General features: G+C 43.9%; 1 protein-coding gene across 2 annotated transcripts in view; it reads left to right on the forward strand.

Moving 5' to 3' along the window:
- Positions 1-15862, forward strand: part of UGT8 (UDP glycosyltransferase 8) — a 36102-nt gene that overhangs the window by 17338 nt on the left and 2902 nt on the right. For both annotated transcript variants that reach the window (XM_040064435.1, XM_040064436.2), the window contains exons 3-5: positions 12420-12562; positions 14023-14099; positions 15231-15450. In XM_040064435.1, coding sequence (XP_039920369.1) covers positions 12420-12562; positions 14023-14099; positions 15231-15450 — 440 coding nt within the window. The remainder of the gene's footprint in view (positions 1-12419; positions 12563-14022; positions 14100-15230; positions 15451-15862) is intronic.

Below are 15862 nucleotides of genomic sequence, written 5' to 3' on the forward strand. Positions count from 1 at the left end.
TTTAATGGATGATAAAAAGGGCTAGGTAGACCTGCAGCGCTCAACAATTTGCTTCTTAAAATGGCTCCTTCAGCCTTTGCTTTTTGTGTGAAAAGTGCTATTTTCTGTTCTCCAGTGTGTCATCAGAGATGACCATAGCTGTGCTGCTTCTGACTGGTTCTTTCTGCGTAAGCATCAATGTGTTAGTGTTAAGGAAGGGTCAGGTATCCTGAGAAAGCAGACTGAAGGTACCCTTGTGTTGTCTAAAAAGTTCATCCGTATCTTCCGTCCAGGAAAACTTTGCTGGCTGGATTGAGTTTTTTCTTCATTTTCCAGACTGTTTTTTTTTTTTCTGTAAGAGAAAAAACGTATTTGTGTAATCAGTTTGGGCAATAGGTTAACGTTTTCTGGTTTGTGTCTTTTGATGCTCAGTGTAACAGGAGTGAGTGACCTTGAAACAGACCTGTAGGTCAAGTAGGTGGTGGTAAATATTTGTCACAGTGGGGAAAGAAACTACCTATAATTATTTGTGAGCTGAGACATTATTTACCTTACTTCCAGTTTTACCAGGCAATTTGTTCTTAGTGTTCAAAACATGAGTTTTCATTGAACGTGAGAGAAGGACCAAGTGAGCACATTCCTCTTTTATCCTGTAATTTGTCCATGCCTAAGCTGTTAAGCATTTCCCTGTGGTGTCTATTGTAGGTCAATTATTGGGCAATCAGTTTGTGTTTGCTGAACAACTGGATGAAATTCGTAACTGTCCCTCTGTCCTGGCAGATGAAAACTGTGACTGCAGACAGCGAGTGCTGCGGCTGTTCCCTGCTCTTGCTGCTGCATCTCCGAGGCAGCAGCCTTGGCTAATTTATTTCCTGCAGCTTCTAGTTTGGTACATTAAGGTGAGCCAGAGCTAGTTTATGTTTCTGTGCTGGGCTGGAATTGGTGATGCTTCAGCAGCTCTCTCAAGTAGTTTTCTCATCCATGGATGATGGTTAGAAAAGGGGAGCATGTAGCTGGGCACAGTAGCTAAAATTTCGCCCACTAAAGCTGTTGCTACAAGTCTTTTGGGTCTCTTGAATTCACCCAAACTGCTTATAAGTAGCCTAGTCCGCTTTGTCTGCTGGAGAAGTGTTGGGAAAACTAGGGGTGTTCTTTCAAGTCAAAAATACCTGCTCAGACTGCCTGGGCACCTCAGTAGTGGCACTGTGTTGTCAACAGTTATTTCCTTTTTCCTTCCACCTCACCAAAAATAACCAAGTGGTTTGTTTAACTATAACAGTGCCTACACATAAGTTAAAAGTTTTAGCTTTTTGTTCATAAGCAGCATCTTAAATATAAGAGGCATGTAGTGACAGTAAGGCAGAGAATGAGGAGGTAAAGGTCAAGATCTTTTAAGGTGTTACAGGGTGGCCATTATTTTGTTCCAGGGAATGGGATAGCTCTGTTTTGTGGCTCTTCACATCCTGCACCTGTTCCTTGAACTTCTTGAAAGAAGAATAAGAAAAGCACAGCTTTAAAGGTAGCACATAGCAGTGGCTGCTGAGTATTTGTGTCACGTAGGTGTGTGTGTGTGTGAGGGGAAATAAACCTGACCCAGCTTTGCTGGTCATCTGTGTTAATATTATATGTTTTATTTATAATATATATATAACCTGACCCAGCTTTGCAATCCCATCTGCATTAATATCTCGATCCTGGGGCGCATCCTCCCTGCTGATCCTGCTCTTAGCTTGTGTCAAGCGTGATTTTTTGGCCGCTGCTGAGCTCTGTAGCAATTACGCTGCGGCCCCCGGCTGTGGCACACAAACTGCGAGCGCGTCTTTGGCTTGCAGCTCGCCCAGATGCCTCGGGAAGGCTCCGTTCCCCTCCCTGCTCTCCCTCCCGGGCAGTGCCCCGGTGTCGGTCTGCGCTTGGCGCAGTGTCCCTCGGGAAGTCGCAGTGATCGGCGCGCCAAGGAGGGGGAGCCGGCGGGGAGAGAGCAGCGGCTGCTTTGGAGGTCACGGCTCTGCCCGGCTCCCTGCGGTGCCTTGCGGCTCCCTCCCTGGCACGGCAGGGTCAGCCTTACCTGTGCCAGGCGCTGGCTGAAGTGCCTGGGATGGCACGTGCCCCCTTCCCATCGCTGCTGCGGGTGGATGGAACCGAGCACACCCTGTCGCTCTGCTCTGCCGTGGTGGGAGGGCTGGGAGTGGTTTTGCAAAGCTCTGTGTGGGGGATTGTGGTTGTCTCCTCTGAGAGCCAGCGTGACATTTTCACTGGTTAAACTGGGTTTGGACAGTGCTTCTTGTACGAAGTGCGCTGTGCTGCTCAGTGAAGGGCAAGGAGGTGTTTAAGGCGACTTAGCTCACGTGCACGTGGAATTTTATTCACTTATGAGTGATGGGTGCAGAGTCCAGGATTTGCGTACATAACTCATAAAACTGTATGCTGAATTATATAGAGGACAGTGGTAACAAAATTAGCATTGAAAGATGAAAAGCTAGAGACAGACTGGCTATCAAGTCCTTAAAGTCATCAGTGACTTAAACTATTGAGGGCATGGTGTTCCCTGGCCATTAGGAAAATCACAGGCTCCTCTGCCTTTTCCTCACTACGTTTCTCCAGAGGGATCTGAATGAAGCTGGCTTTTTAAAGGGGCAGCTTTTTAAGCAGCAATGGGGAAACCTCTGCTCTAGCGTTCATACCTTGTGACCGGGTTGATGTGTACTAGGCATTAATCAGCCTGATCAGGGCAAGAAGCTGAGGGGTGCTACAAGCAGCTGCCTTGGGAAACACTCAGTCCATGAGCAAACCAAATTTATGCTGCAGAGGAGGGTGTTCTCATGTTGGAGTAATAAGTTGTCCTTACAGCCACAGCTGTCAGCAGATAATTCCAGGAACTTCCTCACTCCTCCATGGACATCTTGTCTGCGCTCTTTATTACCAGACAGATCAAAGTCTATGCAGCAAATTGGTGACTTTGAAATATCTTCACTAAAAAGTATTTAGGGGTGGGGTTTTTTTGTTTGCTTTGTTTTTAGTTTTCTTTTTTCCTCTGTGAGCCTTGCTGACAGTTGCATGTTTACTAGGTGTGTTAGCTGATACAGATAATTGTCTTCAAAAAGAGATGGAAGAATCAAGAGGTGTTTTATTCCTTAAACCTGGCTTTTTTCCTTCATTCAGATTCAAGGATACCTCTCTGAGCCCTTGCAGACTGTAGCAGTAGATTTTTGTGCATGGTGTAGCAACATCGTTTTAGTATTATTTTTAAAGTCTGGGGAGTGCTTCTCACAGAGCTGTTTGGGCAGTAAATTTCTGGTGTTGTGAAGCAACTCTAGAGCTGTTCTAAAACGCATATGATTGTCAGCTGGGGAGGCAAAAAGTCTTTTGAGGATGATGGAGACGGTGCAGCACTGTAAATTCTGTACTGAACTGTATGATCGTGTATTTTGGCTCTGAAATATATTTTAGATAAAGCTTCTTTCCCTCCAGAATTTGATGTTTTGATTCACAGGGAAGCATTGTGTGAGCTCTCCAGGTACCCACAGTCCTAGAACTGTCTCAGTCTCTGCTTCTCCAGTAGGACAGGGCTGGTGAACCACGACTGTTCTGCTGTACTGCTGCATTTTAAATTTGGGAAGAAATGTGACTCAGCATCTGTCTGTTTAGCACAAGACACAGGGAAAAGGACACAGGGCTGACTTGGGAGCTTGGTGAAGTAACTCCAGTTAAACTCGGGAGGAAGGCAGGTCCTCCAGGTGCACATGCCAGACGTAAAGCTGGCATCTCATGAGCTGACAAAGGAGCCTGTGCTGTTCATTAAAAAGCGAGTTTAGTTGGTTCATGGATTACAGTCTGGGGTGGTTATTTGTTGAGTTCAAGCAGTTGCTTGTATTGGGAATGGAAAATGGACGTTCCAGACCTTAGACGTCGGATGGGTCAGATGATGAAAACTGCAAGCGAGAGACGTTATTTGGTTGTTTTTATTCATGGGGGGGGGGGAAAAACCAAACCCCAACTCTTTAATAAGCTGCTAATGTAAACAGGCTTTGTGGTTTTAAGTTTTCTAACTTATCATGTTCATATTGGAACCCACAAGCTAACAAAGTTTATTCAGTTTGGTAACATAAGAGTGGCTTAACTGAGTGTCTCTTCCATATTTTGAGGAATGACCTCCACAGAGGACAAATAATGAGCCAGTGTTTTTCCCATATTTCTCCCATTTATAACATATAAAACAGAAGATAGGAATTTGTTTCAAAGGGCATTCTTTTTTCCTGGGGTATTCGGAACATCCTTGAGTTTGGGTACCATATTCCTATAATTTGGGAAGTTGCATTATGCTCAAAACTTGACATTTATGAGTAGCAAGCCTAATTATTAATATTACTGACTCGAGGAAAAAAAAATCTTTAATCAAGATAGCTTTTCTTACAGATGTTGCTTAAAGGTGAAGTGGATAATTTGTTTATGGCTAATACCTTGCTTTGGGGGATGAGGTGCCTCCAGCAAGGGCTTTGTGAGGAGACACCTCCCTGAGCCTTCCTGGGCTGTTCACCGGGGGAATTCTGCGGAGAGTGTGTTCGGCTGCTCACCCTGACCAAGGGGAGTCTGTGTGAAGGATGTGTGTCTTACACTGGCATAGAAGCCAGCTGATCTTAGGCTTTTCAAAGAAATGGTGGTGACTGATGGCTTGTTTATATAAATGTAATATAAAAATATATGGGTGTTGTGTATGTGTATATACATACGCTTTGCGTGTTTATGGATCTGTTTACCTTGGAGGAGGCAAACCCCAGAAGAAAGAAAAGCTATTTTATCTGAAGAGGAAAATGGAGAAGAAATTGCGGTGATTAGATTAAAGGATTTAAAGCTGCGGGTTAGAATTCTATCTCCTGCTATCCACAGAGTGCAGGTGTCATGCTGGAACAATGACAGAAAATTTCCCACCTATATGAGATTATCATGTGGATTTATGCGTGGCGTGTATGTCAGTATGGGTAATACAGAGATCTTTATTTAAAATTTAGCTTCTTGTCAGTTTTCTTCTTAACTGTATTATCAGCAATTTAATATGACTTCATGTTCTGTAGGCAGAGTAAGTAAAAAGTCTCCATGCTTACACTTTCTTCTGAACTCCTGTAGAGTTTTTTGCTCCATATGGAGCAATTCAAAGGGTTGGTAAAACCTTGGTTTGCATTTCCATTTGATAATCATCAACTTTTCTGTTCATGCTTAGGAAGGTGGGGCTTTGGGGTGTTTTTTTAACAGAATGTTGCCTGTGGGGCATTGCCAGCAAGGTTTTTAATTGGAACCCTGGGTTTGAGGATCTCTCTGCTGCACACGCTACTCTCTGCAGTGATTTTAATAACCTCTCCTGAAGGGCAAGCTCCTCGTTTTCCACTCCTCCCATTCATTTGAAAGGCAAGGTTGCTTTCCCAGGGTGCTTGCCAGAGGTCTGGTGAGTAATGGATTTTTGCATCAGGGAAGTCCTTGCGTGGCACTTTCCTGGTTGACCTCTAGCTCTGGGTAGAGCGTGTCCCTGGAGCTTCACTGGATATGCCTGCAACTCTAGAGGGGCTCAGGTATGAGAGCAAAGGCTTGGGGGACTGCATTTCCTGACTCCAGTTTGGAGCGTGAATTCTATTCCTCTTTAAAATTAAGTGGACTTAAACTCTCTGTCCTTATTGGATGCTAAATGGGAAAAGGCAGTAAAGATTCAGCATAGGGAAATACAGCATTGTAGGCACTGGAAAGCTTTGTAAGATTGTAAAGACTTTTTTTAATACCCTGTGTGTTTTCGAGAAGGAAGATATATATAACCAGCAAATAATTAGTGAGAAATGTGAAAGGAAAAAATTGTCTGTGTTTCAACAGGGCTGAATCTGTGTCTAACATTGAAAACCTTAACAGCATTGTTAGATTAATACAAGGTGACTGTACTTAGTGCTGCTTGGGGTTCTGACAGGAAGCAGATCAAATCTTCAGAGTTTGTTTCTTGGCTGGTAGCAAGGTTCTTTCTTGTTAGCCAGAAAGAAAACATGTCTAATGTTTTAGTCCAATACCACAATCTGAGTACGCATCTTTAATGGGCTCAAGGTACTGTTTTTGGAGTTATGTTATTCTGAACCAGTAGGAATTGCAAAATATGAAAAAAATGGTGTGAATATTAACTGCATGCACTTTTTGTATGGTGGGTCTCATTCATACAGGCCAGGAAAGAGAAGAATTGACTTGTTAACACAGAGGGAAGTGGGGGCTTGGGAGGATCCTGTCCTCACTGGGAGCTGCATGTCTCTCTTAACTGAACTACAAACTTAATTAAGATGGATCATATGGAAAGGAGCAAGTCCTGATAAAATGGGAGAATAGCTTTTGCCTGGTGGCCATAGTTTTTAAAACTCAGTTTTTAAAACTCAGTGGAAAATAACCTTCAGAGCGTGACCAAGGTGCCAGGCGATGCGGAGCCAGCAGAAGCTGCGTGGAGTCAGGGAGGCTGACTCCATCCTCTGCCTCATGCCCTCCGTGTTCTCTGGGATGTTCTGTGCCCTTTGCTGCTCCCAGCAAATAAAACCTCCTATTTTTGGTTCTAGACTGACTTAAAAATTCATGGCAAATAAATACAAACAGCTTACTTTGCCTGGAGTGATAGTTTCTTGGAGTTTGCTGTAGAATTATGGGGTTTTAAAACGTTTAGGTTATACGATATGATTGTGTTAGTTGTGTGATAGTAAAGGTTGTATAAGGGCACCTGTATGACCTTAGACCACCTGTTGTGTTAGTAAAATCTGAAATAAAAATGTATTAGTACAGAATTTAAATATGTCACATGAGAGAAGTACTATTCAGGTGATAGCAGAAAAGTTTGGTCACTCAAAAAAAGTGGTATTTATCCCTTTCTGTTAATTTATCAGTGAGTATCTCCTTTCCAAAGATGGCTTAATATGGCTTCTCATTTTAGAATAGCTCTGGTTTTGTCTGGTCTAAGCAGGATTTTGTAGGAGAAGTTGCATAGGATGCCTGTGCTCTGCCTTGGGGAAAGGATGGTTTGCAACCATATTCAAAGAACAGGCGTTTGTGCTATCGCACATTTGAATGGAGCAGCTGAACAGGGAAAGCTTCGGATATTACACCCGGTTATGTTTGTATTTGTGCACTTTGTTTATCTGAAACAAAGCTCAGTATTAGGCACCACTGGTTACTGCCAGCTGGGCCCTCACTCCCTGCTCACAGCTGTGTGTTCAGCACCGGGGCCTGCAGAGAATGGCTAATTAGAAAACCAGGCAGAACAAAGCCCACACAGTGGGGCTGGCACAATAGCATTCCTGTCTCACATTGCTCAAAAGATGGATCTTATTTCTTTATTCCTCCCCCCCCTCGCTCCTATAGTACAGCACAGATCAATAAGTGCTTCTTCTCCCTGTGCAAGCACAGGGTCCTGTACTCTTTATCCCAAAGGACATGCATTTGCACAGAACTTACATGAAAACAGGCAGAGACCTGCCAGGGCTGGCCACAGTCTTCTAAGTAGTGATCCTTTAAGTGTTTTATACCTTAGTATGCATTCTTTACTATTTTTTTAAATAACCTGTGAAAATGGTAGTTAATATAGGTATTAGGTGATAGTTGCATTGTTTGTTTGTATTTTTTTTTTAAACCACTTGAGTGAAAATTTGAATTAGCTATAATACTTAGGTGATCCTTTCTTATGAATGTGTATAAAGCTGTAACTGGATGGAACACAAAACTCAGCTGGAAAATGCAGTTCACAGTTCAGTTCAGGATGGGAATGTGCTGTTGGACTTCCTAGGCCTACACTTTCAGTGGACATAATGTACACAAGCTCTGAGAGTGTCTGTTCTGGTTCTTTGTTAGAATTTCTCTTGGAAGTTTTGCTGTAAAGTTCACTAAGGTTTGGCGGTTATAATCCCTGAAGGTTTGATTGCTGCTTTGGAAGGGAAAAGCCAGATCCCTGTTTCTGAGTCACTGCTAGGTTTGTCAAGTTGGCAGTGTAGCCTCAACGAGGCAATGTTGTCTCTTGGCTGTGCTAGGATTTGGAAAGAAAAGCCCTTGCCTCAGTTTAAAGAAAACTTGAAAATTACTTATATTTGGGGGTGAGGGAGGGAGAAGGTTAGGTTAGGTGTTCTCTTCTAGTCACTGGAAGAGAGCCGTTTAAGGAAGTGCATGTCCTGATCTTGCGTATCTTAAGTTTGAATGAACATCTCTGTTCTGTGCTCGGTTGAAGTTCCAGCCAGAGTTTGAGGAAGGCTCAAAGCAGCTCATCATGTAACAAATTAGGTTAGACCTCCCAAATGGTAATTTCCTTTCCTTATGTTAAAAGAAAATCATCCTGAGTTTACAGGGAACCCGAAAATCCTTTAAAGTGGGCAAGAGGAGGTCGCTGTGCTGCGAACCAGGGGCGGTGAAGTGCTGCCCGATCAGGGAATGCTGCTTTTAATGAGGGCAGCTCTAATGACTCATCCTGACTCAGTGCCTTTTCATACAGAGAGTAATTAGACCGCCGGGGCAGAATGTGCTGGAGGTCAAAAGTGTAAGTGGATTTAAGGGGAAGAAAGGGGTGAGTTCATGGGCGATGGGCTTGGGAGTCTCGGAAGGGGTTTTTTGGTGGTTCATCGAGGCTGCTGTGGGGGATGTTAGTGCTGATACGGCCCTAGGGAGTGGAAAGGTGACTGGAGGCTGCTGAAATGGTAGGCAGACAGAATTGTTCTGTGCCATCACTGCGTGCTTCTCCGGCGTTCAGGTTCTGTGGGCATTGCTCCTAGCTTCTCTGTTGTGAACATGAGGAGTGTACGTGCAAGAATTAAATGACATACGTAGCCATAGTCATAAGTGGTGCTGAAGTATTCTGTCCCTTTCAGAGATGTGTCAAGAGCACAGCCTGCTCTTTATCTACTGTTTCTGTGATCTGCTGCTATCACAGCTACACCTTGTATACTAACCAAAGGACAGGTAAAATACAAGAAAAAACTGAGGCTTTGTGCCCAGCTTGTTGTACCAGAACATTCAGATGTGTCTTAAAACAAAGGCCTGGGAATGCCACTCATTTGGATTCAGTTTCACTTGATTTTCTGTTTAGAAATTCTGTGCTAAAAAGCTGTCACAGAAATAGTTATAAGGAGTTTAAGGACCCTGAGGATAATGGACTCGCCACGTCACAAACTCAGCGAGCTCTAAGAGGATGTCATGTAAGTTCCCTGTTTTCAATTGCATAATTTTTTACCCAGCACCCTACATTTGTAGTGATCCCATTGAATGAAGGCTGTTTTAGGCCAGGAATGACACAGATGTTTGCAGGAAGAACCCTTGTCCTGACGAGTCTGTAGTTGGTTTTCTGCAGCCCATGCACAATAGTGATGTCCAGCACCCCTCTGGGGAAGCAGATTGGAAAGGGGCTGTGGGTCAGGGGGCAGGTAAGCAATTCCTCTTGCTAACCAGCACCCTGTAAAGCATAAATAAAATCTGGGGTAGGAAAGAACCTTTCAGTTGATGTCAAAGTACAGCAAGCTGCGATGAAACTGAGTGTTCCCTGAGGAATTAATTACATTCATTCTAATTTAGCATTCTAGAAGATGCTCAAAGGACAACATCAGGTTCCTCTGCTTCTGCTTTGGCCAGGCATCATCCAGCTCTGGTCTGGATATTAAGGCTCTGTTGATACAAACTGGGGTTTTTTTTGTGTTCCAGTTGATTTTTTAATGTAATCCTGTTTAATATGACGGACAAATCCCGTGCTTTCAGCCTGACGGTAGGATCTTGTCTTGCCTGTCAAGATTTTAAATTCACCTTTGTCCATGTTATGTTCCACTGAAGCAGTGGGATTACCTTCAAGGGGAAGGATTACAGAGGCTTGGCTATGGAACCACCAGAACAACACAGAGCAGGTTGCTTTGCTGTTCCACAATAAAACGCAAAAGTCTGCAGGTGATGTAGTAAAGTTTCTTTTTTAAAAAATTATTGGTCATCTACATAAAATTCTAAGTACTTAGCAGCCTTTTTTATTATACAGGGGTATTTTTTGAATGCTATTTTAGACATTCCATTATAGGGAAATAGTTATACCTCCCCTATGCTTCTATATGAAGTACAATTGTTAGTGTGTGAGTACATCCAATCTGTGAAGTCTCCCAGAATTTCTCATGAAGCACAGAGGAGCAGTGGCATTGGGAACCAGTTCTCAGCTAGAACAGGCTCATCTCCAGCAGCAGAAATCATGTGTCTGGCCAAGGAGAGGTAGTCACAGGTAGGACCTTCTGATGCCAGGATGATCCAGGATTATTCTCCATCACTTTCCAGGCATCAAATTGAGGCTGAGTAGACCACTCCATGGATTTTTTTTCTATAAAAATGCAAGTGACACTTGCTATTTATCCTGTTTCTCAACCCATTCTGCCCCCGTTTCCAGACACCTGGCGTTTCTGGGTGCATCCTCTCAGGCCCTGCATAAGTAGTCTATGTCCAGTTTATTTAGACTTCACCTCTGGTCTGAGGGACCTTGCATTGCCAAAGGCCAAACCAATAGAGGCTACAATGAAGAAAGCAGGAAGCACCTTGAACTTTTTGACTACAGGTCCCTGGTCCCATTCAGCTTTGGCTTTCCAAACCCCTTCCATGCAAGCTTAAGCTGTTCCTGGATATTCCACCTGTCCCTGTTTCTCACTCAAGTGTGGATTTTTTTCCTTAGGGTGTGGTGAGGGTTTTTTTTGTTCGTTTTTTGTTTTTGGGGTTTTTTTGTGTTGGTTGGTGTTTTCCCCTTTCTTTTTATATCTTTGCTTATCTTCCTGCCACCTTTGCTGGCTTCCTGCTCATTAGCTTGGGCCATGCTTCAGCTTGGAGGAAGTGGTGCTGGAGCATGCTCTCCTGAGCCTGTCTTTCTAGGTCCATGTCTCATGGGATTCTTCCAGGCAGGTCTCTGAAGAGTCTGGAATTGGCTTTCTTGAAGCCCAGGAGATGCTGGTGTTGTCTGCCATGTTGCCTCAGTATCCTGAGCTCCATCTCACGGTATCTGCAGGCAAGGCTGCCCTGAACTTTGTGTCCCAAGATCTGCCACGTTTGTGTGTTTGGGCACCAATACCTTGTTTGTGGCTTCCCGAGCACCCCTGTCAGGGAGTTGTCATCCAGAAGACACTTTGGAAACCTCCAGGCGTCTGCCTCTCTGGCTGGATGATGGCCCTGTGAAGACCAGAGCCTGTGAATATTGGGCTTTTCAGAATGGTTTGTCCTAGAGCCCACAAAAAGTTCTTTTCTCTTTAGCTTTAAACAGCAGATGGGAAAGACTTCAAGATGTAACTAGTTGAAGCACTGCAGTGACTATAATATAATGACATCTGCAGTGTGCCTTAGGTCCTGAAGAAAGATTCAAGGACGAGCTTTAAATAAATCACAAAACCACTTGGAAAGTTTCATGTCAGAAGTTCAGCCCCTAATAAATGATTCAGCTTCGAGGCAGGTCAGAGCCTCTTCCCCTCCTTTGCCTTCTCCCTCTCCCTTCACATGAATGAAAAAAGGACGAACTGTGGGTTTTAAAGAAAATGGAAATCTTTTTTGCTTTACAGCAGAGAGCAGTGCACAAGCCGCAGTGCAATGTGCTGGATTTTGTGCTCGGATACGATAGCACGGCGTTACTCCATTACTGTCTGCCCTCCTATTTATTACCAGGACAAGAGGCACTTTGTGAGCGCGGCTCTTCATTTTCTCTTCACTCATTTCCTATTGCTGCGCTGGTGTTGCTCAGGCTTGTGCTTAAACCTGAGGAGACCAGAATTAAACCATATCCTGAGAAACAGAAGATATTCCTCATCCTACTGATATGTCAGTGGTAGGATTTTTGTTTGTTTCCACTGCTAACGGTTGTGTTAGGAAAAACCCGGAATTTAAACCTATGCTTTAAAAAGTAAAGGGTACATTTTCTTTATTCCTTGAGCGGTAGAAACTGACAGCGACTTTAGAAGCTCAAGTTTCTTTCAAGTTGTGTTTATTCTTTTTATATAAATGAAAGCAAAGCAAGGCTTTTGAAGCGCTCTCACTTTGCTAAGGGCTGGAAATGACACAGCTGAGTCCTGGGCTTCATTCAGCCTTCTCGTGTGCAGGGCTTCCAAGTTGATACTATGAGCTGGATCTATTTATGCTTTGCGGAGTTCAAATGCAGCCTGTTAACTTGTGGATGGGTGTCAACTGCTCAGTTAAGGAGGGACAAATTGTTTTAAGCCGCCGGTGTTTAATTCTGAAGCTAAAACAAACACGGAAGGGTTTTGCTTTTCGTGGCCTCTGCCCTGGATTCTGAATCGTGAGCCGTTGTTCTCAGTGACATCTAGAATGTTTGGGATTTGTAAAACTTGGCTTCTGAAGCAACAAAGGCACCAACAACTGCTCTTTCTGAGCCACGTTTGCTTACTGTTCCTGTGCTCTGCCTCTGCAGTGTTCAGTGTGAACTTTGTTTTCCGCAGGATCTCCAGGCGTGGGTGAACGGCGCTCACGAGAACGGCTTTGTCCTCGTCTCCTTCGGCGCTGGAGTGAAGTACCTGTCGGAAGACATCGCCAATAAGTTGGCACACGCCCTGGGAAGGCTGCCCCAGAGGGTTATCTGGAGGTAAGGACAGTGTTGGAGGAACTTGGGGAGGTTTGGAGCGTGCTTGTTTCCTGCTGGACTTGTGGAAGCTGGAGTTGAGAGTGCCTGGGTGGCACAGACGATGTGACATTCCTGAAAAACACGTGGCATGAAAATACTGCAATATCCCAGTGATGAGGAGAGGCAGTGATTGTTGTGGCAGAGCAAGGCACGGGTTCATGTCCTTGGAAGGATTGGGGACAGTGAAGACAAACTAAGAGTATAACACTTGGGATATGCTGCCACTGTTTTTGATGAAGGAGCTACCCCAAGGCTCAAAAATGAATCCTGGTGATGAAAAGCCTCCATTTTCTTTCTCCTTCCCGTTTTCCTCTTTTGTGTGTAAACACAAGCTGTCATTCATTCTCCCACTTGCTTGTTCGCCTGTGAGAAATTGAAGGAAGAGAAATTTTCAGGAGTAAGACTCAGTAAGAGGCATTCTCAGTTCTAAAAACATCCTGAGTAATGCTCTCAACTCCCTGTGAAAATCCAAAAACTGCTTAGCTCTGCTTTGCATCAAGCATCACTGATACAATTTGGTGGAGTTCATGTGAACAATTTTTTTTCAGATATTCAGTGTCTTACACCTCACGTGGGTGTCTCACAACCCTGCCATGCTCTTGGAGTTGCATTAACGGTCCTGGTGGCCTGTTCCCCGCAATTTTTTAGGGAATGTCCTTGCTGCTGTGTGTAGTTCAAGGGTCAAATCCCACTAACCAATAGGAAAAAGGGAAATTTTTCAGGCTGTGGCACAAACTCTGTGGTAGTAAAGGTAAACATCAGTTTTTGTTTGGAGTAGAGTCACTGTTTTCTTATGAATCCCACAGCACTCCTTGGCTTCTAATTAATAATCCAAATTTACCTTGCTGCTTTTCTTCTGTCCTTTTACTATGTTTTCCCTGGAATGTGTCTCGTTAGGAAGCATCCCCGTTTTATAGTAAATAAATCAGGAGGAGTTTTCTTGAGGATAGCATATCAAATGCCAGCCCAACAATTTCATTTAAAGCCTTCTATTAAATTTAAGTCTTTATGTATCTTTATGTAACTTGGAGTTTTTTGGGGATTTGGGGTTTGGTTTTGTTCCTCAGATCATGGACTTGTGTGTTGGACAGAAAAGTGGTGAGTACTGCTGGGCAGTCTTTTTGTCACAATGCCACATCAAGGGATTTTTGTAGTTTTTTTTATACCCTTCTGGTTAGGGAAGACATCCAGTAACATAATAATTTGCTTTTATATAACTTAGCATAAATAATTTAGGGTTTTTTTGACATACAGAAGTACAAGCCAGTTGCAAAGATGTATGTCTTGCCTAACTGGGCACGTGTGGCTGATCCTTTCTGAAGTTGCAGTTCCAGTCCTCTCTAATGAACAGAACAGCTCTATCCTTCTGTAGTTACTTTGGAGGGTTTGATAACTGTGTCCATTTCATGTTCCTGGTTTAGGTTTTCAGGAAACAAACCAAGGAATTTAGGCAACAATACCAAGCTGATCGAATGGTTGCCACAAAATGACCTCCTTGGTGAGTATCTGTTTCCATTATTTATTGCTTAATTCTCACTTGAGTTCAGTTTGTTCTTTCAAAAATACTCTACTGAATTAGCAGTTACTATAAAGCCAGGATGATTTCTGTCATGGCAGTCATGGAGCAAGAATATTAAGACAGAATTGAGCACCCCTCTGTAAATTGTCTTTCCTTGGTATGTATTTTGTGTTTTCCTTAAGTTCAAACACTGTTCAGGAAGGAGTCATGAAACTGAGCATCAGAGTAAGTTTTAGGGGTCTGTAAATACTGCTTTATAAATGCAAGAAAGCTTTACCAGAACTTGGGCACGTGTGTTGCAAGCTGCTAACCTTTCTGTTCAACTGAGGTGCTTCAGGTTCTCAGGGGGAAATGAAATTTGATGTTTTCTTTTTCTTCCCTGTCAAAGGGTACCTGAGCACCTCGCAGATATGAGAGGCCACAAAATATTTGACTCTTTCTGGGAGACCTTGGATGTTTGTGTGCTCCCTAAACAGCCCTGATGGGAGCTGATGAGTGCATAAAGCATCAGTGTGTGTGAGCTGGAGGATTTCCCTAGTGATTAGGCAGATGACTCCTAAAGCAGGTAGATTTGTTTTGGTTACAGGATTGCTCTGAGGCAGGCAGCTTTTTCCATCACATGGGTCTGTTGCTGTGATTGTCAGATCTTGCTAACCTCAAGCAAGGCACGCAGAGCTTCAGGGAGAGTGTGACATCAGTTGTCCTGCCATTAAAAAAGTTTATTTCATACAAAACCGTGCTCCCCCTCGCTCACGTGTACTGCTAAACCTGCTGGAGTCACCACTTGCACCTACCCAGGAGTAGGCAATGCATATTAATTACTCCATTAATCATTTTATGTGACGACGTGATTTTACATTTGCACATGAGAATTTTCTTAGCTTTGGCTACTCTCTCTCTCTCTGTGTCTAAGGAAATGATTTAATGCATGAGGAATTCCAGCAGAGTGGGTTTAGGTAGAGCTTCAGAACAAGTTGCAGTAATTTTTACCTGCCTGAGTTGCAGCCACAGAAACGTGGTGATAAATTTGTCGTACCCAGGTGCTTCTATAACTTAATATAAAGGAGCTAGAAGTACATTCTGTAACCTTCATGCCTCTTGTGGTTCCAGGTCACTCTAACATTAAAGCTTTCCTCAGTCATGGAGGCTTGAACAGCATTTTTGAGACCATGTACCACGGGGTCCCAGTGGTGGGCATTCCCCTCTTTGGAGACCATTACGATACCATGACCCGTGTGCAGGCCAAAGGGATGGGAATACTGCTCAACTGGAAGACCATGACTGAGAGTGAACTGTACGAAGCCCTGGTGAAAGTCATTAACGACCCCAGGTACGGAATGAGCGATTGTTTGTGCGTGAGTATGGAAACGAAACCTTTGTGCACTGAAGAAAGCCTGCGTTTTGTTATTTGTTTGTACAGTTGAGGCAAGTCTGGGTGTTTGTCCCATTTCTCAAGATTACCCAACAGCTGAGGTTTCTGTGTGGGTGCTGGGCTTGTTGCTCAGCACCAAAACTCAATTGTCTCACTTCCTCTCTGTAGCAGTTGCCATGTGGAGGGCACAGAGGTTATGGAAACAAACCTGTCCCGACTTACTCGGTGTTGCAGACCACGGTCCCTTCATGTCTGTCTTGATTACTCCACATGAGCAGTCTGGCTGTGGTGCTGCCTGCAGGGCCTGGAGCAGGATAGACGTACATGGTTTGGGTTGTAGCTAAAATGGGGAGGTATGCAGGGGGAGTGA

Source organism: Hirundo rustica, chromosome 5, assembly GCF_015227805.2.
Source record: "Hirundo rustica isolate bHirRus1 chromosome 5, bHirRus1.pri.v3, whole genome shotgun sequence".
NCBI lineage: Eukaryota > Metazoa > Chordata > Aves > Passeriformes > Hirundinidae > Hirundo > Hirundo rustica.